Below are 20,217 nucleotides of genomic sequence, written 5' to 3' on the forward strand. Positions count from 1 at the left end.
TTTAGATTCCACATTTAAGTGAAATCGTATGGAATAACAGACTGGTTCCAAATAGGAAAAGGAGTACGTCAAGGCTGTATATTGTCACCCTGCTTATTTAACTTATATGCAGAGTACATCATGAGAAATGCTGGGCTGGAAGAAACACAAGCTGGAATCAAGATTTCTGGGAGAAATATCAATAACCTCAGATATTCAGATGACACCACCCTTATGGCAGAAAGTGAAGAGAAACTAAAAAGCCTCTTGATGAAGGTGAAAGTGGAGAGTGAAAAAGTTGGCTTAAACCTCAACATTCAGAAAACAAAGATCATGGCATCTGGTCCCATCACTTCATGGGAAATAGATGGGGAAACAGTGGAAACAGTGTCAGACTTTATTTTTTGGGTTCCAAAATCACTGCAGATGGTGACTGCAGCCATGAAATTAAAAGACGCTTACTCCTTGGAAGAAAAGTTATGACCAACCTACATAGCATATTGAAAAGCAGAGACATTACTTTGCCAACAAAGGTCCATCTAGTCAAGGCTATGGTTTTTCCAGTGGTCATGTATGGATGTGAGAGTTGGACTGTGAACAAAGCTGAGCACTGAAGAATTGATGCTTTTGAACTATGGTGCTGGAGAAGACTCTTGAGAGTGCCTTGGACTGCAAGGAGATCCAACCAGTCCATTCTGAAGGAGATCAGCCCTGGGATTTCTTTGGAGGGAATGATGCTGAAGCTGAAACTCCAGTACTTTGGCCACATCATGCAAAGAGTTGACTCATCGGAAAAGACTCTGATGCTGGGAGGGATTGGGGGCAGGAGGAGAAGGGGACGACAGAGGATGAGATGGCTGGATGGCATCACTGACTCGATGGACGTGAGTCTGAGTGAACTCCGGGAGTTGGTGATGGGCAGGGAGGCCTGATGTGCTGCAATTCATGGGGGTCACAAAGAGTTGGACACGACTGAGAGACTGAACTGAACTGAACTGAACTGATATGGTATTTGTCTTTATCCGACTTATTTGGCTTAGTATGATGATCTCTAGGTCCATTCATGTTGATGCAAATGGCATTATTTCATTCTTTTTTATGGCACAGTAGTATTCCATTGTATATATGTACCACATCTTTACCTGTTTATCTGTCAATGGACATTTAGGTTGCTTCCATGTCCTGATTACTGTAAATAGTGCTGCAATGAACATAGGGGTACATGTATCTTTTTAAATTACGGTTTTCTCCAGATAGAGTCCCAGGAGTAGGATTGCAGGATCATATGGTAACTCTATTTTTAGTTTTTTGAAAGCCCTCTATAGCTGTTGCATTAATTTACATTTCCACCAACTCTGTAAGAAGGTTCCCTTTTTTCCACAGCCTCTCCAGCATCTGTTATTTGTAGACTTTTTAATGATTACTAGCCCCCACTTTAGAGATTGTGGTTTTCATTCTGTCTGCCCTCTGATGGATGAGGATAAGAGGCTTGTGCAAGCTTCCTGATGTGGGGACTGGCTATGGGGGAAACTGGGTCTTGCTCTGGTGGGCAGGGCCATGCTGGGTAAATCTTTAATCCAATTTTCTGCTGATGGGTTAGGCTGTGCTCCCTCCCTGTATTTTGGCCTGAGGGGCCCAGTCCTAGGAGCTCCAGTCTCTATAGTGGGCTATAGGTTCTATAGGATGATTTCCCTGGTGGCTCAGATGGTAGTAAAAGTGTTTGCCTACAATGTGGGAAACCAGGTTGGATCCCTGGGTTGGGAAGACCCCCTGGAGAAGGAAATGGCAACCCACTCCAGTACTCTTGCCTGGAAAATTCCATGGATGGAGGAGCCTGGTAGGCTAGGTAGGCTACAGTCCATGGGGTCACAAAGAGTTGGGCATGACTGAGTGACTTCGCTTTCACTTTCTATGGGATAATGGCAACCTCCTCCAAAAGGACTTATACCATCATGCTGCACCTCCCCAGACTGCTGCTGTTTGTGACCCTGACCCCGTCGCAGGCCACTGTTGACCCAGGCTTCCGCCAGAGACTCCCAAACACTCACAGGAGAGTCAGGCTCAGTCTTTTGGGGGGTCAGTGCTCCTTGCTCTTGGGTGCTGGTGCACACAAGGTTTTGTTTGTGCCCTCCAAGAGTCTGTGTTTTCCCAGTCCTAGGGAAATTCTGTAATAAAATCCTGCTGACCTTCAAAGTCAGATTCCCTGGGGATTCCCAGTCCTTCTACCAGATCGTCAGGTTAGGACGTCTGTTGTGGGGCCTCAAACTTTCGCAACAGCTCGAAAACTTCTTTGATATAATTGTGGATTGCCCACCCGGCAGCTCTGTAGTGGGGCTAATGTCAACCTAGAGGACTTAAGCCACATGCCACGCCTTCCAGGTCTGCGGCAGCCAGAGCCCCTGCCCCAGAGGGGGCCACTGCTGACCCGTGCCTCCGTAGGAGACTGTCCAACACATGAGTTTCAGCAAACTCTGAGAGATAGTGAAGGACAGGGAAGCCTGGCCTGCTGCAGTCCAAGGGGTTGCAAAGAGTCAGACGTGACTGAGCAATTTAGCAACAACAGCAATTTAGAGATAAGAAAAGTAAAGCTCAGTGAGGTCCAGTAAACTGCCTCTTCACAAAACCAAAAAAATACAGAGACAGGGTTACAATCACATCTCCGACTCCAGAGACCACTTCTAATCAAATGTTGAAGGGTACAGTGCAGTATCACCAGCCTGCCTTGGCCAATTCCCCATTCATTCAGTACATTTTTTATTGAGCACCTATGATGTTCCAGACACTGGGAATGCAGCAGTGAACCACATCTCTGCCCCCATGGAGTACAGGTTAAGACCTCAGAACTAAGGTGTACAGAGAAACATCCTACCAGGAAGAACACACACACCCACATTCACAGTTTCCCCACCACCGCGGCCAAGGGATGGGCCTCTGCTTCCTCTTTCATTTCAATTTACTGGAATAAAAACCTATGCATGTAAAAATGGAGGGAGCTTACAAACTGATTTCCTCCCCAAGTATCGTCCCTCCAAGAAGGGTGACTCAGGGCCCCTAATCCCAGCTCTGTCTGTTTCACCCAAGCTTTGAGGCACGATGGCCAGCTGGCCCGGGTCTCATTCACAGAAGACAAAGTTGACTGCACGTTCTTCCCTTCCTCACTGCAGCCGGCTCTGTGCTAAGGATGGACCCAAGTTCATTCTCACCGTCAGTCTCTGTCAGCCCACCCTCGCCTCTCACCGTCTTCCCTAGAAGAAAGGCAGATGTTTTCACGCCCTCCAACTAAACACGTTTTCCAACCTTTGTGACAAGAGAATTTTTGTTTGTTGCAGGAACGGGTCCTGACTTGCAGAGTCCTCTCCCTGCAAGGCTGGGATAAAACAAACTTGGAACTATAACGAAAGAATTGTTGAAATCACTGAACCAGAGCTGACTCCGGGGCTGGGGGCCTGGGGAATTCCTCCGTCTCCCCAGGGGTCTGTTTTATCGTCTTCCTATCTTTCAATCTGACTTTTTTTTTTTTTTTTACTATGTATGAGTCAGCTTCCAGATTGCTCAGAAAACAGTCCTTTCCTTACTCAAAGGAGGTCAGTTCTGCTTGGTTCTCAAAGATGGAGCAAGAGGATAGTTCTCTTTGACTTACCCTCTGAAGAAGATTTTTATTTTAAAATAACCCCCTCGGAAACGGTATCCTTATCAGCAGTGCTGTACGGCCTCTACAGCAGAACAAATTAGCACTGGACTCTGTATGGCTTGGTCCCCATCTCTCATCACGGTAACTCTCAGGGAGTCGCATGCCTCCAGTAAGATTCCAGATACCTCTGACGGGAGATGGAGCCCCTGGTACAGTGGTACCCAGGGTTGTGCCAGGCACTCAGGCTGCTCAGTGCTTCTGGATTATCCAAAATAGCATATTCAGACTCAAAACAGGAAGAAAAAGAAAGATTTTTTCTCTGCATCTGAACATAATTTTGTGTAAACAATCAGCTCACTCATCTCTGCTGCTGCTGCTAAGTCGCTTCAATCATGTCCGACTCTGTGTGACCCCAGAGACAGCAGCCCATGAGGCTTCCCTGTCCCTGGGATTCTCCAGGCAAGAACACTGGAGTGGGGTGCCATTTCCTTCTCCAATGCATGAAAGGGAAAAGTGAAAGTGAAGTCGCTCAGTCTTGTCCGACTCCTAGAGACCCCATGGACTGCAGCCTACCAGGCTCCTCTGTCCATGGGATTTGCCAGGCAAGAGGACTGGAGTGGGTTGCCATTGCCTTCTCCGCACTCATCTCTAGAAGAGGATAAAGAAAAGATGTAGGCAGTGAGTACATCTTATGTGGAGGGAATAAGGAGTTTAACAAGATGAACATCTTGGGATGTGATAAAACCCAGAGACTCCTTCCTGGGCTGTCATTATTATTTTTTTTAACCCAGCAATATGTGACTTATCAGAGAGATTTATATTCAGTTGAAAATAGTTATTTTGAGCTGAGTAAATGAAAATGCTTAAATTACGGTGGCACAGAATGAACTTTTAGCATATCAATGGATGTCTCATTAAGTTTCTCAGGGACAGTGATTTTCTGAGGACAGGATTAAAAGGAAATCTTTTGTGATGTCGCACAGAAAACAGACTCTACATAGGGCCCAGCAACCATAGGAGTTCAAATTTTACTTATGAAAATAAATTTATTTTTAAAATTGATTTATTAAAGAAACATATTGCACTGAAAACATGTCAGGCACTATTCTAAGTGTTTTACAACTATTTACTCATGTTCCTTTCTCTTTCTGCTTTGAGGTCAAGTGTGGTGTTTAGTAGAGGCTATAGCTTAAATGAAGAAACTCTGAGCATCCTGGCACATCTGCGTCAACCCTGGTCGCACTGACCCCTCTGCTTGTGTTGATGTCTGTTCCTAAGCGTTAACTTCAGACTCAGGCTGTGTTCAGGTCAGAGTTCCTCTGTCAGGCACGGCTTTTAACATCTCATCATCTGTCCTTCATAACAAGCTCCCCAGCCCCTCCCATCTCTGACTTGTGCCCTCTGTTGCTTTCAGGCTGAACCACATAAAACTGCTAATCTTTGTTGCTGACGTTTCAACTGGTTTCATTTCATTTTTAAAAAATGATAATTTCATGCAATTCAACCTTATGCTGTCTACATTTTTAAAAATCGAGGTACAGTTGATCTGGGGGCTTCCCAGTGGCTCAGCAGTGAAGAATCTTCCTGCAATGCAGGAGCCACGGGAAACGTAGGTTTGATCCCTGGCTCTGAAAGATGCCCTGGAGGAGGGCATGGCAATCCACTCCAGTATTCTTGCCTGGAGAATCCCACGGACAGAGGAGCCTGGTGGGGTACAGGCCATGGGGGCACAAAGAGTCAGACATGACAGAAGCAACTTAGCACCAAGCACCATAGTTGATTTACAATATTAGTTTCAGGTACACAACATAGTGATTCAAGACTTTTACAGCTTATCCCCTAGCTCAGTTGGTGAAGAATCCACCTGTACGGCAGGAGACCCTGGTTTGATTCCTGGGTCAGGAAGATCCACTGGAGAAAGGATAGGCTACCCACTCCGGTATTCTTGAGCTTCCCTTTGTGGCTCAGCTGGTAAAGAATCTTCGGGCAATGTGGGAGACCTAGATTCGATCCCTGGGTTGGGAAGATCCCCTGGAGAAGGGAAAGGCTACCCACTCCAGTATTCTGGCCTGGAGAATTCCATGGACTGTATAGTCCACGGGGTCACTGAGAGTCGGACATGACTGAGTGACTTTCACTTTTTTCATAGTTATTACAAAATATTAGATATATTCCCCATGCTATACAGTGTATCCTCATAACTTATTTATCCTCTACATAGTAGTTTGTTAATTCTACCCCTATCATGTCCCTCCCGTCTTCCTCCTTCCTACTGCTAAACACGAGTTGTTCTCTGTATCTGTGATTCTGCTGTTTTTTTGTTATATTCACTAGTTTGTTGTATTTTTTTAGATTCCTCATATAAGTGATATACTCTATTTGCCTTTCTCTGATGTATTTCACTAAGCATAACGCTCTCCAAGTGCATCCATCAATGTTGCCTACATTTTAAAGAGCAACGGGCTGCTTAGAGTGGTCGAGTAACTTGAAGTATCTAAAGTCTTTAGGTACCTGAGTACCTAAAGTCCCAGAGGTAGTCAACAGCAGTACCTGGATTTAAAATCCTTCTGAACTTACTAGTTTGCTACTTTTAGCTATGTATTAAAACCTTGCACTCAAAAACAGCTGCTGGGGTTTGAACATCAGATCATTATTCACTTAAAAGCCTGTGACTTTGAGATGAAGACTTTCTCTCTGGGCTTCAGTCTTCTCATCTGTAAAATGGAGATAATAATAATACAGTACTGTTCAATTTGTAGGGTGGCCTTGAGGACTGGATGAGGAAACCTAAGTACAGATTTAGTGTTGGGCACTTACAAAGGTTGGTCTAGTCAAGACTATCGGAGAAGGCAATGGCACCCCACTCCAGTCCTCTTGTCTGGCAAATCCCATGGACCGAGGAGCCTGGTAGGCTACAGTCCATAGGGTTGCTAGGAGATGGACATGGCTGAGCGACTTCACTTTCACTTTTCACTTTCATGTATTGGAGAAGGAAATGGCAACCCACTCCAGTGTTCTTGCCTGGAGAATCCCAGGGACAGGGGATCCTGGTGGGCCACCGTCTCTGGGGTTGCACAGAGTCAGACAGGACTGAAGTGACTTAGCAGTAGCAGCAGCAGCAGTCAAGACTATGGTTTTTCCAGTAGTCATGTATGGATGTGAGAGTTGGACCATAAAGAAAGCTGAGCACTGAAGAATTGATGCTTTTGAACTGTGGTGTTGGAGAAGACTCTTGAGAGTCCCTTGGACTGCAAGGAGATCCAACCAGTTCATCCTAAAGGAGATCAGTCCTGAATATTCATTGGAAGGACTGATGGTTGAAGCTGAAGCTCCAATACTTTGGCCACCTGATGTGAAGAACTGACTCACTGGAAAAGACCCAGATGCTGGGAAAGATTGAAGGCAGGAGGAGAAGGGGATGACAGAGGATGAGATGGGTGGATGGCATCACTGACTCGATGGAAGTGAGTTTGAGCAAGCTCCGGGAATTGGTGATGAACAGGGAAGTCTAGCGTCCTGCAGTACATGGGGTCACAGAGTTGGACACGACTGAACTGAACTGACTTATTAAGCACTCTATCACTCTGTAAAGTGAGCTATTATCTTCAGATTGCCTTTGATACTTTATCCCTGCTTGAGTAATAATACACACACACACACAATCTTTGTCTGCTAATATGTTGCCCCCTAACTGAGAAACTCAATAATAAACTCAAATCATGATGCCAAGGAGGTAGGAGATGAAGGATTAACAGGCTGAGAGCTAGTCTCACAATTTCCGCCCGTTACTGGGGCTGAACCTGTAGTTTCGAGTTACAGTATTAGATTCTCTCCGCTTCTTCTTAATTTTTTTTTAAGGGGGAAGAGGAGGTTGTCACGCCTAGGGACTACAGGTGTGATTTATCATTCTCGATCTGAGCCCAGGAGTTTCCAGACCAGGTGAGGGATTACAGCCGGAAAAGTTAGAGGCCCAGGGTAATTCTTGTAAACCGTCCCTAAATCCATCCTGGGGGGGAGCGGGGAGCGGGGTGGGGGGGGAGGAGCGGGAAATTCCCCTACTTCAAAGTCTAGGAAGCCTGGTCAGGCTGAACCCGGGGCGGGGGTGGGGGGCAGGTGAGGAAATCCCCATCTTCCCCGTCTCAGAAAGCGCTCAGGTAGAAGTCGCACGTCTAAAGCGCACGGGGCCGTTTTCCCCAGGGTTGGTCACAGGGCGAGGGGGGGCGGTGGGGAAGTCTGGGCCGGCGGCCCCTTTAAGGCCGCGACCCACGTGCCCCGTGACGTCAGAGCAGGAAGTGTTTGAGGAAGTGGCGCCTGTCTGGCGGCTCTGAGGGCCCCGCGCGTTCATGTCTTCGGGGCGGCGTCCGCGCCCCGCCGCCAGGTGAGTGCCTCGGGCGGGCGCCCCCGGTGTCACCCGCCCCCCCGTCTCCGAGGCTCCCAGAGACGCGCGTGACCGGCTCCGAGTCCGGGGCTTCCCGGGCGGGGAGGGCTGGGAGGCCCCGGCGGGGTGGTGCCGGGCGGGGGCCCGGGACGCGGCGGTGATTCGTCGGGGCCACGGGGGGCTGAGCCGGGAGGCGCCCGAGCGGGGGCGCAGCCCGGGGATCCCCTGGCAGGTCCTGGGCGCGGGGGCGTTCTGTCCTGGGCGGGACCCCCACGCCACCCCCTGCTGCTTCCATACAGCTTCGGGGTGGGGTGGGTGGGGGGCTGCGAAAGACAGGACTTTGCTCCCCAAACGAAAACCAGACCCAGCCACCTGCTTTTATGTACGGAGATGAAAAATCAGTTCCGATTTTTCTTTCCCATCGAAGCGCTGTGGCATCTCTTAACCTTGTCCATCTTCCCACTTTTCCTTAACCATCACCTTTTGTCCCCCCCCCCCCCCGTCCCCCACATTGCTTGCAGCGTTAGCAGGACTTCAGTATGAGCTGGTCACCTTCCCTGCCAACCCAGACATGTGGGGCCTGGGAAATGAAAGAGCGTCTTGGGACAGGGGGATTTGGGAACGTCATCCGATGGCACAATCAGGTAGGCTCTGTGCTGCTGGGAGGACCCGGGGGCGGGGGAGGGGCTGGCAGGGTTAGAGGGTGCAGACTAAGTCTCACCCCCCACCCACCCTGTGAATGGGGCTCACCTTGGCCCTGGATGGGCTTCTTGGGAGAGAAAGGGCCTGGGAAGGCAGCCTCAGGTCCCCTAAGCTGACTCTAGGTTAGTGGTCTCCAAGCTTTACTGACTATGTCACCTAAATAAATAGTAAAAAAAAAAAAAAAAAAAAAGCTTTCAACTTCAAATATATATTTTAAAAATTACATATCTTTGCTAACCTAATATTATCACCTACTAATATATTGTGTAGTTGACTCATTGGAAAAGACTGGGATGCTGGGAGGGATTGGGGGCAGGAGGAGAAGGGGATGACAGAGGATGAGATGGCTGGATGGCATCACTGACTTGATGGACATGAGTTTGGGTGAACGCCGGGAGCTGGTAATGGACAGGGAGGCCTGGCGTGCTGCAGTTCAGGGGGTCTTGAAGAGTCGGACGTGACTGAACTGAACTGAACTGAATGTATTAGATGTTATGAAACATGCAAACATGTTTTCACACTTTAGAAAAATCTGAAGTGTGAAAATAATAAAACATTTTTAAATGTTTTAAAAGTTAATTTAAAAAGCATTTTAAATACTTACCAGTTCTGGTGTCTTCCCAGTGTTGTTTGCAATATCTCACAGCGAGAATTATACAGAGGCACACGAAAATGAGAATTATCGTTGAGGATGGTGGGTGAACATGCGCGTTTCAAGTAATTTTTATAATTTTGAATTCTTTGGGCTGATTTTACATCTCATAGATCCTCATTGTTCTCTTAATGTCTTTGACACATGAATTTTTCACCCCACAAGCATTACGGCTTCCATATTCCTGTTTGTCCGTGCACTGAAATTCTCCACAAGAATCTCTTTAAGCCACTCATCCATTTTATGAGAGTCCTTTTATTAAAATCCTGGAATGCAAAGTCAAGTGGGCCTTAGGAAGCATCACTACGAACAAAGCTAGTGGAGGTGATGGAATTCCAGTTGAGCTAAAAGAAGATGCTGTGAAAGTGCTGCACTCAATATGCCAGCAAATTTGGAAAACTCAGCAGTGGCCACAGGGCTGGGAAAAGTCACTTTTCATTCCAATCCCAAAGAAAGGCAATGCCAAAAAATATTCAAACTACTGCAGAACTACACTCATCTCACACGCTAGCAAAATAATGCTCAAAATCCTCCAAGTCAGGCTTCAACAGTACGTGAACCATGAACTTGCAGATGTTCAAGCTGGATTTAGAAAAGGCAGAGGAACCTGAGATCAAATTGCCAACATCCATTGGATCATGGAAAAAGCAAGAGAATTCCAGAAAAACATCTACTTCTGCTTTATTGACTATGCCAAAGCCTTTGACTGTGTGGATCACAATAAACTGTGGAAAATTCTGAAAGAGATGGGAATACCAGACCACCTGACCTGCCTCCTGAGAAATCTGTGTGCAGATCAGGAAGCAACAGTTAGAACTGGACATGGAACAGCAGACTAGTTCCGAATTCGGAAGGGAGTACGTCAAGGCTGTATATTGTCACCCTGCTTATTTAACTTATATGCAGAGTACATCATGAGAAACGCTGGGCTGGATGAATCACAAGCTGGAATCAAGATTGCTGGGAGAAATAGCAATAACCTCAGATATGCAAATGACACCACCTTTATGGCAGAAGAACTAAAAAGAAGAACTAAAAAGCCTGTTGATGAAAGTGAGAGAAGAGAGTGAAAAAGTTGCCCTAAAGCCCAGCATTCAGAAAATGAAGATCATGGCATCTGTCCCATCACTTCATGGCAAATAGATGAGGAAACAGCAGAAACAGTGTCAGACTTTATTTTGGGGGGCTTCAAAATCACTGCAGATGGTAACTGCAGCCATGATATTAAAAGATGCTTGCTCCTTGGAAGAAAAGTTATGACCAACCTAGATAGCATATTCAAAAGCAGAGACATTACTTTGCCAACAAAGGTCCGTCTAGTCAAAGCTATGGTTTTTCCAGTAGCCAGGTATGGATATGAGAGTTGGACCATAAAGAAAGCTGAGCGCCAAAGAACTGATGTTTTTGGACTGGGTGTTGGAGAAGACTCTTCAGAGTCCCTTGGACTTCAAGGAGATCCAACCAGTCCATCCTAAAGGAGATCAGTCCTGAATGTTCATTGGAAGGACCGATCCTGAAGCTGAAATTCCAATACTTTGGCCACCTGATGCGAAGAACTGACTCATTGGAAAAGACCCTTATGCTGGGAAAGATTGAAGGCAGGAGGACAAGGGGATACCAGAGGATGAGATGGTTGGATGGCATCACCGACTCAATGGACATGACTTTGAGTAAACTCTGGGAGTTGGTGATGGACAGGGAACCCTGGCATGCTGCAGTCCATGGGGTTGCAAAGAGTTGGGCACGACTGAGTGGCTGAACTGAACGTATTAAAATTGGATGATACTGTCCGTAATTCTATGTAAGTGGGGCGCTCGGAGCCTCCGGCTTGTCCCCACCAGCTCCTGTCCGCCCCTGATGGTGGAAACCCCATTGTCCTCGGGATCCCCCGAGTGTTAGAAGTGGCGCGCGACCTGACAGATCCTCTGAGCATGGTGCTGCACGGTTAATAGCAGGAAAGCTTCATTTCCTGTGTGTTTTTTTTGGATTCCTGTTTTGAGTAACCCCTGCCTATACCCAGTTTGGAGATCTCTGCTCAGGGGAACCCTCACTTACCCTATAGCTAATACTAGCTTCTTGACCCAAAATTCAGACACACTGAAGCCCTTGAGGGAAGGTACCCACTTTTTAATGAAGGGCCTCCAGCATCTTTCTGGACTTGAAGAGATGGTGGATTCCCAGGAGCCTGGCTGCAGCCAGCAGGGAGAGTCATCCCGGCCTCCGGCCAGTCACAGCAGAGATCATCTCAGACCCCCAGCCTCCCCTATCAGCTGGAAGACGTGGAGCTCTGAATGGGTGGAGCAGCTCCCAGTGAGTGGAGCAACCCCTGGAGGAGCGTGGGGGCCAGAGGACAGTCCTGCAGGTGGTAGTTACTCAAAGTCACCCGGGAAACTCTTGATTCCAGCAAACCCCGTGGCTAGGGTGCAAGCGGGGTGCAACAGAGCCCTGGCATCAGGACGGAAGAGCTAGCTCCTTCCCCAGTTCAGTTCAGTCACTCAGTCGTGTCCGACTCTTTGTGACCCCATGGACTGCAGCACACCGGGCCTCCCTGTCCATCACCAACTCCCGGAGCTCAGCTCCTTGCTCAGCCCCACACAGACCTGGGCCGGGGCCTTCACAGTCTCGGCTCCAGCCCGCATCCCGCTGCAGCCACATCTCAGCTTCCTTGAGAGAGAGTTCTGTCAGGATGGGCCACTGTCTGCTGTCTCCACCCCCGGGGGCCCCTATGTGCTCTCTGGGCTTGGGATACAGTTGTCAGATGGAGGCTGTTTTTGGCTTTCTAGCTGTGAGCCCGAGAGAGAGAGAATGTGTGTGTTTGTGTCTTCTATTTCAAGTTTCTTCTCCTGTTCAAAAACCTTATTTAACAAAAAAGCCGAAAGCCAAGCTCTCCTTCTGCCATCTGGGGCCCCTGCCCTCCCTGCCTCTGCCCTCTGGGCTCCAGCAGGTCAGTCAGCGAGGCCCACCCGGTGGAGTCTGGGGTCAGTTCTCCCTGAGCTCCTCAGCCTCCCTCACAGCCCGTGTGTCTGCGGAGGAGGGCTCTCGTCAGCCCGGACCCTGTCTGCCTTTGGGCCTCTTCCAGTTCCCTCACGGAAACTCTATGTTGTGTGTGTATTGGGTGCCCAAGAGTCAGCCACTGTTTGATGAAGGCCTTTTTGGAAAAAGGAAAGCACCGCTAATCAAGTATTATAAACGTAAGCTCCCAACTATGGTCATCACAGCCTAGGAGAGGGACCCCAGGGCGCTGAGACCTTACACTGGGGGTCTGGAAGGCTGCCCCGGGGGGCATCGCCAGGCAGGAGGAACAAGGAACCTGAGGGTTGGTGGGCGCTGGCCAGGTGGGGAGGGTGGGAAGAGGGTCCAGGCTGAGGGGCAGCCTGTTCAGAGCCCCTGCCAAGGGTGGGCCTTGGCCAGCGGGTGTGAGCGAGTGGGCTGACAGGGAAGCTGGGTGCAAGGGAAGCTAATGTGCAGAAGGTGGGCGCTGCTGCCGGGAGCCCTGCTTTGGGTGGGGGGGACCCATGGGAAGGGGCCCAGGCAGTGCTGGGCGGGGCAGTCAGCTCTCCCCAAAGACGTCCTGATGTCTACAGGGTAACAACTCCCACCTGGCTTATTTCAAACCACTGGCGGCTTGACCACCTTTCTCACCAAATTCCTGGATATTAGCCATCAGCTCTTGGGGTGTGGTACTGGGACCCCGCTGGCCCTGCCTCATCCACTGGAGAGACCAGTTATGAGGTTTCTGGAGTACTCCAGGCGTGAGACTGGACGGGGCTGATGGTTGTGGAGGCGGGCAGATTTAAGAGCTGTTTTCACGGTGACAAGCGGCAGGAGGTAGGGGTGGGGTGGACCTGAGGGGCTGGGGGGAGGCATCCAGTGTTCGCTGGTGTGTGGTGAGCACTTGGCCGTGACCTGGCTTAGTCCAGGAAGTGGTCCAGGTCCCCCCGGGCTACTCCCCCCTTTCAGGGAAATCCCTGGGCTGCTCTGGGTACGCAGGGGAGGGTCTTTCATCAGCGTCCACGATCAGAACATGAGCGGTGTGTTCTCTGGGAGACCCCCTTGCGTTCCGAGCCTCTGGAGGAAGGCACCCAGGAGAGAGGGGTGGCTATGTAACTCCAGTCGGGCAGAGTCACGGATTCTACTGGACGTGACAGCCATGCATGTTTTCCTAACACTCCACGTGCCTTGTCCATAAGAGAGAATACTTCTGCTTCCTCAGAGGAGGAGTCACATGAGAGAGCCCAAGCATCGGCACCCTCATTCGGATGAAAGACACCTAATGATCAGACCCACGTTTGTGGAAAAAGCACTGCACGCCCGCATGGGTGAGACATTTCACCTGCTTTGTCTCCAGTCTGCACGGCAGCCCCCAGCAGGAGTACTGTTGTTCTTACTCCCATTTCGTACGTATCCAAGGAAACTGAATTGTAGGGAGGTTAACCCCTTCCCAGAGAGGCTGAGCTAGTAGGTAAAGGAGCCGGAATCTTCTGGACCTGTTCCTCTTTGAATCCCAGCCTCACGCCTCGTCCACTGGCTTGTGGCTTCTCCAAGGTGGGGATCCAAGGTCAGGGACACTCCCGGGAAAGCTCAGTTTTGTCCACCATCAGTCTAAACTGTTTTGAAGCACTATAGTGAAAACCCCCACTTTGGAAGACAAAATATGTAGGTCTTCCTTGCTAAGCAGAGACACCAAAAATGAGTATCTCCGAGGGAGGAAGGGCAGTGGAACAAATGACCCCACCCGCCTCCCTGAGTGTTTTTTGCTTTTCTTACCAAGCGTGGGCTTCGACAGTCCCTGCTGTGTGGATACTCTCTTAAATCTTCAGCTCAAGTACTGTCTAGAAGGGCTGGCATTTTCAATAGGATGTTTTGTTAGACACAAAGGGAGAAGGAGAAGATGAGGTGACCTCAGTGACCTCAGCTGCAACCCCTTCCAGGATTGAAAGCTTGCATCACACAGACCCGGGCTTGGGTCCCAGCTATGGTGTGGGCAGCTTTGGGGCTTTGCGCCACAGCCTCCCACGTGGATTTGGAAGAAGCTAACCTCACCAGATGGTCAACACCGAAATCAGATTGATTATATTCTTTGCAGCCAAAGATGGAGAAGCTCTATACAGTCAACAAAAACAAGACCAGGAGCTGACTGTGGCTCAGATCATGAACTCCTTATTACCAAATTCAGACTTAAATTGAAGAAAGTAGGGAAAACCACTAGACCATTCGGGTATGACCTAAATCAAATCCCTTATGATTATACAGTGGAAGTGAGGAATAGATTTAAGGGCCTAGATCTGATAGGTAGAGTGCCTGATGAACTATGGAATGAGGTTCGTGACATTGTACAGGAGACAGGGATCAAGACCATCCCCATGGAAAAGAAATGCAAAAAAGCAAAATGGCTGTCTGGGGAGGCCTTACATATAGCTGTGAAAAGAAGAGAAGGGAAAAGCAAAGGAGAAAAGGAAAGATATAAGCATCTGAATGCAGAGTTCCAAAGAATAGCAAGGAGAGATAAGAAAGCCTTCCTCGGTGATCAATGCAAAGAAATAGAGGAAAACAACAGAATGGGAAAGACTAGAGATCTCTTCAAGAAAATTAGAGATACCAAAGGAACATTTCATGCAAAGATGGGCTCGATAAAGGACAGAAATGGTATGGACCTAACAGAAGCAGAAGATACCAAGAAGAGGTGGCAAGAATACACAGAAGAACTGTACAAAAAAGATCTTCACGTCCTAGATAATCACGATGGTGTGATCACTGACCTAGAGCCAGACATCCTGGAATGTGAACTCAAGTGGGCCTTAGAAAGCATCACTACAAACAAAGCTAGTGGAGGTGATGGAATTCCAGTTGAGCTCTTTCAAATACTGAAAGATGATGCTGTGAAAGTGCTGCACTCAATATGCCAGCAAATTTGGAAAACTCAGCAGTGGCCACAGGACTGGAAAAGGTCAGTTTTCATTCCGATCCCAAAGAAAGGCAATGCCAAAGAATGCTCAAACTACTGCACAATTGTACTCATCTCACATGCTAGTAAAGTAATGCTCAAAATTCTCCAAGCCAGGCTTCAGCAATATGTGAACCGTGAACTTCCTGATGTTCAAGCTGGTTTTAGAAAAGGCAGAGGAACCTGAGATCAAATTGCCAACATCCGCTGGATCATGGAAAAAGCAAGAGAGTTCCAGAAAAACATCTATTTCTGCTTTATTGACTATGCCAAAGCCTTTGGCTGTGTGGATCACAATAAACTGTGGAAAATTCTGAAAGAGATGGGAATACCAGACCACCTGACCTGCCTCTTAAGAAAACTGTATGCAGGTCAGGAAGCAACAGTTAGAACTGGACATGGAACAACAGACTGGTTCCAAATAGGAAAAGGAGTACGTCAAGGCTGTATATTGTCACCCTGTTTATTTAACTTATATGCAGAGTACATCCTGAGAAATGCTGGACTGGAAGAAACACAAGCTGGAATCAAGATTACTGGGAGAAATATCAATAACCTCAGATATGCAGATGACACACCCTTATGGCAGAAAGTGAAGAAGAACTAAAAAGCCTCTTGATGAAAGTGAAAGTGGAGAGTGAAAACGTTGGCTTAAAGCTCAACATTCAGAAAATGAAGATCATAGCTCCGGTCCGATCACTTCATGGGAAATAGATGGGGAAACAGTGGAAACAGTGTCAGACTTTATTTTTTTGGGCTCCAAAATCACTGCAGATGGTGCCTGCAGCCATGAAATTAAAAGATGCTTACTCCTTGGAAGGAAAGTTATGTCCAACCTAGATAGCATATTCAGAAGCAGAGACATTACTTTGCCAACAAAGGTCCATCTAGTCAAGGCTATGGTTTTTCCTGTGGTCATGTATGGATGTGAGAGTTGGACTGTGAAGAAGGCTGTGTGCCGAAGAATTGATGCTTTTGAACTGTGGTGTTGAAGAAGACTCTTGAGAGTCCCTTGGACTGCAAGGAGATCCAACCAGTCCATTCTGAAGGAGATCAGCCCTGGGATTTCTTTGGAAGGAACGATGCTGAAGCTGAAACTCCAGTACTTTGGCCATCTCATTCGAAGAGTTGACTCACTGGAAAAGACTCTGATGCTGGGAGGGATTGGGGGCAGGAGGAGAAGGGGACGACAGAGGATGAGATGGCTGGATGGCGTCACTGACTCGATGGACATGAGTCTGAGTGAACTCCAGGAATTGGTGATGGACAGGGAGGCCTGGCATGCTGCGATTCATGGGGTTGCAAAGAGTCGGACCCGACCGAGCGACTGAACTGAACTGAAGATACTGATCCCTTCTGCTGTCAGTCTGTCTGGGCTGAAAGCCTCCAGAGCGCCTTGCAGATATAAGCACTGGCATCCTGGATCTTGGACGAGTGAGACGCCCCAGGGCGCCTTGCTAATGTCACATCCTCCGTGCTGTGATGGAGAAGGCTGGAAAGTGCTGCCTGATCCCTGTGGACACACTGGTCACCGCTCGAGAAGTAGGGCCAGCTCTCCCTGTCCCCTCACTGGACGACACTACACTCGCTGTAACCTGTCTGTGTGTCTTCAAATCTTACAGGCTTTGAGCCCTGGAATGAGCCATCAGGGGACCATCTTTTTGATGATCCTGACTTACTATACTCACGCTCTAGTCAAGGAAGTGAAATGACTACTCAGGAATATATCAAATAGGTGTAAATACGAGCACCAGATCGTGCAGAAATCATCATGGCTCCTGTTCAGCGAGGGTGTCATCGCCAGGTGTGATGGGTGCCTTATCCATACCGCTTCCTGCATGCTCAGGCATGATAGGAGGATCATCAGGCAGGATTTGATGGGAGGTGGGGTATTCCTGCCTGGAGAATCCCGTGGGCAGAGGAGCCTGGCAGGCCACAGTTCATGGGGTCACGCAGAGCTGGACGTACCTGAAGGTCCTTGGCACAGAGCGCGGGTTGCACGGAGTATTAGGGGGCAGGGGTGGCAGGTGGCTTGGGGAGAGGAAGTAGGAACATGCTCCAAGCCCCCGAGGGCCCCACACTCCGTCTCATTTGACCGACAGCACCAGAAAGGGTATGGTCACCCCCACCTTGTGGATAAAGACCCAGAGGCTTAGGTGATGAGCTCGAGGTCACACATTCACCAGGTGAGGCGTGAGGGATCACCGGTGATCTGACCTGCTTCCTCCCGAGCTCCTGTGGGTGGGTCTGGAGGCGAAGGGAGTGGGCGGGGTCAGCCAGCTGACCTCAGCCTTCTGACTCTGGGCCCTCCTTCCAGAAACACTCATCTGGGAGGGAGGATCCGAGAAGGAACACGGAAGGTGTTTCCAGCCCCCCTCTTAGACCACAGAGGCCTGTTGAGTGGTTGCTTTGGTAACAGGAGGTGACTTCATGACCAGAGGGTGTGGACAGACCCCTTGGCTTCCTGTTCGTGGCCCTCCAGCCATTAGAAAAAGGCTACCAGGGAGGCCAGCGGCTCCTTCAGAGGCTGGCCTTCAGCTCGCTTCTGCTGTAGTGCCATCCAGGGGTCCCAGGAGTCTGGGGGAGCCTGTCCCCGCAAGCTGCCCCCACTTTGGAGTACACTCACCTTTGTTCGCAAAAGGCAAAAAGATCGCAGAGACCTGAAGGACCTTCGTAATCAGCTGCCTTCAATGGAGACACCATCCTAGGCCCCTTTCTCCATTTTCTCCAGATACACCGCTTTTAAATTTTGTCCCAACTTCCTAGGAGTTGGGTACTGAGATGGTTTGGGCCAAGTCTGGGATTCCAGAGAACTGAGCCGAGACTGGGAGGTTCCAGGCCAAATAGAGTCAGTCATCCATGCCCTGGTGTGTCATTGCAGCTTGGGGACAGACACCCCCAGAGTTTAAAAACCATCTTCACAGTCTGTTCATGATTAATTGAATTTTGCTTTCCAGAGAAAGTATGTGTTTAGCTACAGAAAGTCCTTCTACCTGGGTTTCTGTTTCAAGTGAAAGATTAATCGTGGAAAGACGGGAATGTTTTAGAGTGCTTCCTAGAGGGTCGCAGGGTAAGAGGTGTCTGTGTGGGACCCTCAGGCTTGGGAAGGCAGGGTTTCCCCTGGCACCGCAGGACCAGGCTGAGCTGCCCACTCAGTGTTGGGGCCTGTGTCCACTTAACCCCATGGTGTGTTCTGTGTTCGCATCACAAAATTCACTCTATAGGTTGAGTTTGACTGTTCATCAGTCTTTAACATCAGTCTTCAGTATCAGGGTCTATTAGTGGATTCTGGGATGCGCCAGGTGACGGCTGTGTGTGAGTTCTGGTGTTTGTGTTGGGCAGGACATTACAGCTATCTGCAATCACCCAGTGTATATGCAGATGGATTCTATAAAACATTTCCTAAGGCACGTAACATCTACCCTTTGGGTTTGACTTATCTGTCATTTTTTTTTTTTTAAGATTCATTTATTTTCTTACTTATTTTGGCTGTGCTGTGTCTTTGGTGCTGCTCGGCCTTTTCTCGTTGCAGCAAGTACGGGCTGCTCTTCATTGCGGTGCCTGGGCTTCTCGTTGCAGTAGCTTTTCTTGTTGCAGAGCACAGGCTCTGGGCACGTGGGCTTCAGTAATTGCGCCTCGTGGGCTCTAGAGCACGGGCTCAGTAGTTGCGGTGCACTGGCTTAGTTGCTCCACAGCATGTGGGATCTTGTGGGACCAGGGATCAAACCTGGTGTCCCCTACATTGCAAGGCAGATCCTTAACCACTGGTCCACCAGAGAAGCCCTGTCCGTCATCTTCATGAAGGAAGCGTACTGTTTATGCTCAGGAGAATAGTGACCCCCTCCCCAAATGTCTGCGTCCTAACCCCCTGAGCCTGTGAAGGTTAGGTTGCGCTGCAGAGGGAATCAACGTTGCTCATCAGCTGACCTTAGTTGGGAAGCTCATCCTGGACCACCTGGGTGGGCCCAGTGTAACCACAGGGGTCACGGAAAGTGACGAGGGAGACTGGAGAGTCGGTGTCAGCAGTGCACCCGCAGAGGCTGCGCTGGTCACTGCTGGCCTGGAGCTGGAGGAAGGGGCCGTGGGCCACAGGTTGCAGGCAGACCCTAGTTTCTAGGGTGGACATGAAGGGCATTCTTCTCTAGGGCCTCTGAAGAGGACATGGCCTGCCAACAGCTTGATTTCAGTCCCGTGAGACCCTCGCCAGACTTCTGAACTGCCAGAACCATCGGGAAGTAAATTGGTGTTGTTTTAAGCCAGCGAGCTGGTGGCAGTTTCTTGTAGCAGTGATAGAAAACGAATGCACTGTCGTGTATATTAAATTAGGTGCAGATTTTTAAACTCGAGGAGACGTTCTGCAGTAACAAACCACGAGTTGCAGTATCTTCTACTGAATGGTTGCTTAAAACAACCGTCCGTCTCAACATCACGTGCTCAGCGGACACTCCCAGCGGCCTGACCTCCCTCTGCAGTGTGGCCATCCATCTCATTGCTGGAGCTTGGGTTTCTGCGCGATCCCGCCCACCTGCAAACAAGCTTCTAGACACGTATTGGAATGGCTGTTGGTGGAGTTACCAGAGAACTGAGCAAAAAAACGAGTCTGAACCCTAACGGGAAGTGAAACTTGAAAGCAGATTCGAATCACTTTGAGAGCAGGGGATTTGGGAAGTTCACCACGCAGAGGGTGGAAAGTCTCGTGCAATGTAACGCAGTCTGGTTGTTCATCAATGAAACAAATCGTGGCTTCTGGACACACACCCTAACTCTTGAGCAGTGCTAGCTGGACGTCCATCCAAGGTCGCTCGTCCAGCTGTCCTGGTGGGTTCAAGAGCAGCAGAACTGCCAGTTTTTGAAAGAGGTCAGCTCTTCTTCAAGGGCACCTCCGAATCCTGGCCAGAGGTCGGGGTTCTAACCGCGCAGCAAGTGGACAG

The 20,217-nt window shown here is 49.1% G+C and overlaps 1 protein-coding gene across 2 annotated transcripts in view; it reads left to right on the forward strand.

The window, feature by feature from the left end:
* Positions 1–7,795: 7,795 nt before the first annotated feature.
* IKBKB (inhibitor of nuclear factor kappa B kinase subunit beta) overlaps positions 7,796–20,217 on the forward strand; it is a 52,958-nt gene continuing 40,536 nt past the window's right edge. The window contains exons 1-2 of one of the 2 annotated variants that reach the window (XM_061404590.1): positions 7,796–7,988; positions 8,510–8,632. In XM_061404590.1, the coding sequence (XP_061260574.1) occupies positions 8,528–8,632 (105 nt within the window). In that variant the 5' untranslated portion in view covers positions 7,796–7,988; positions 8,510–8,527. The remainder of the gene's footprint in view (positions 7,989–8,509; positions 8,633–20,217) is intronic. The other variant, XM_061404593.1, reaches the window with a different exon arrangement.

The sequence above is a fragment of the Bos javanicus genome, chromosome 27, assembly GCF_032452875.1.
Source record: "Bos javanicus breed banteng chromosome 27, ARS-OSU_banteng_1.0, whole genome shotgun sequence".
NCBI lineage: Eukaryota > Metazoa > Chordata > Mammalia > Artiodactyla > Bovidae > Bos > Bos javanicus.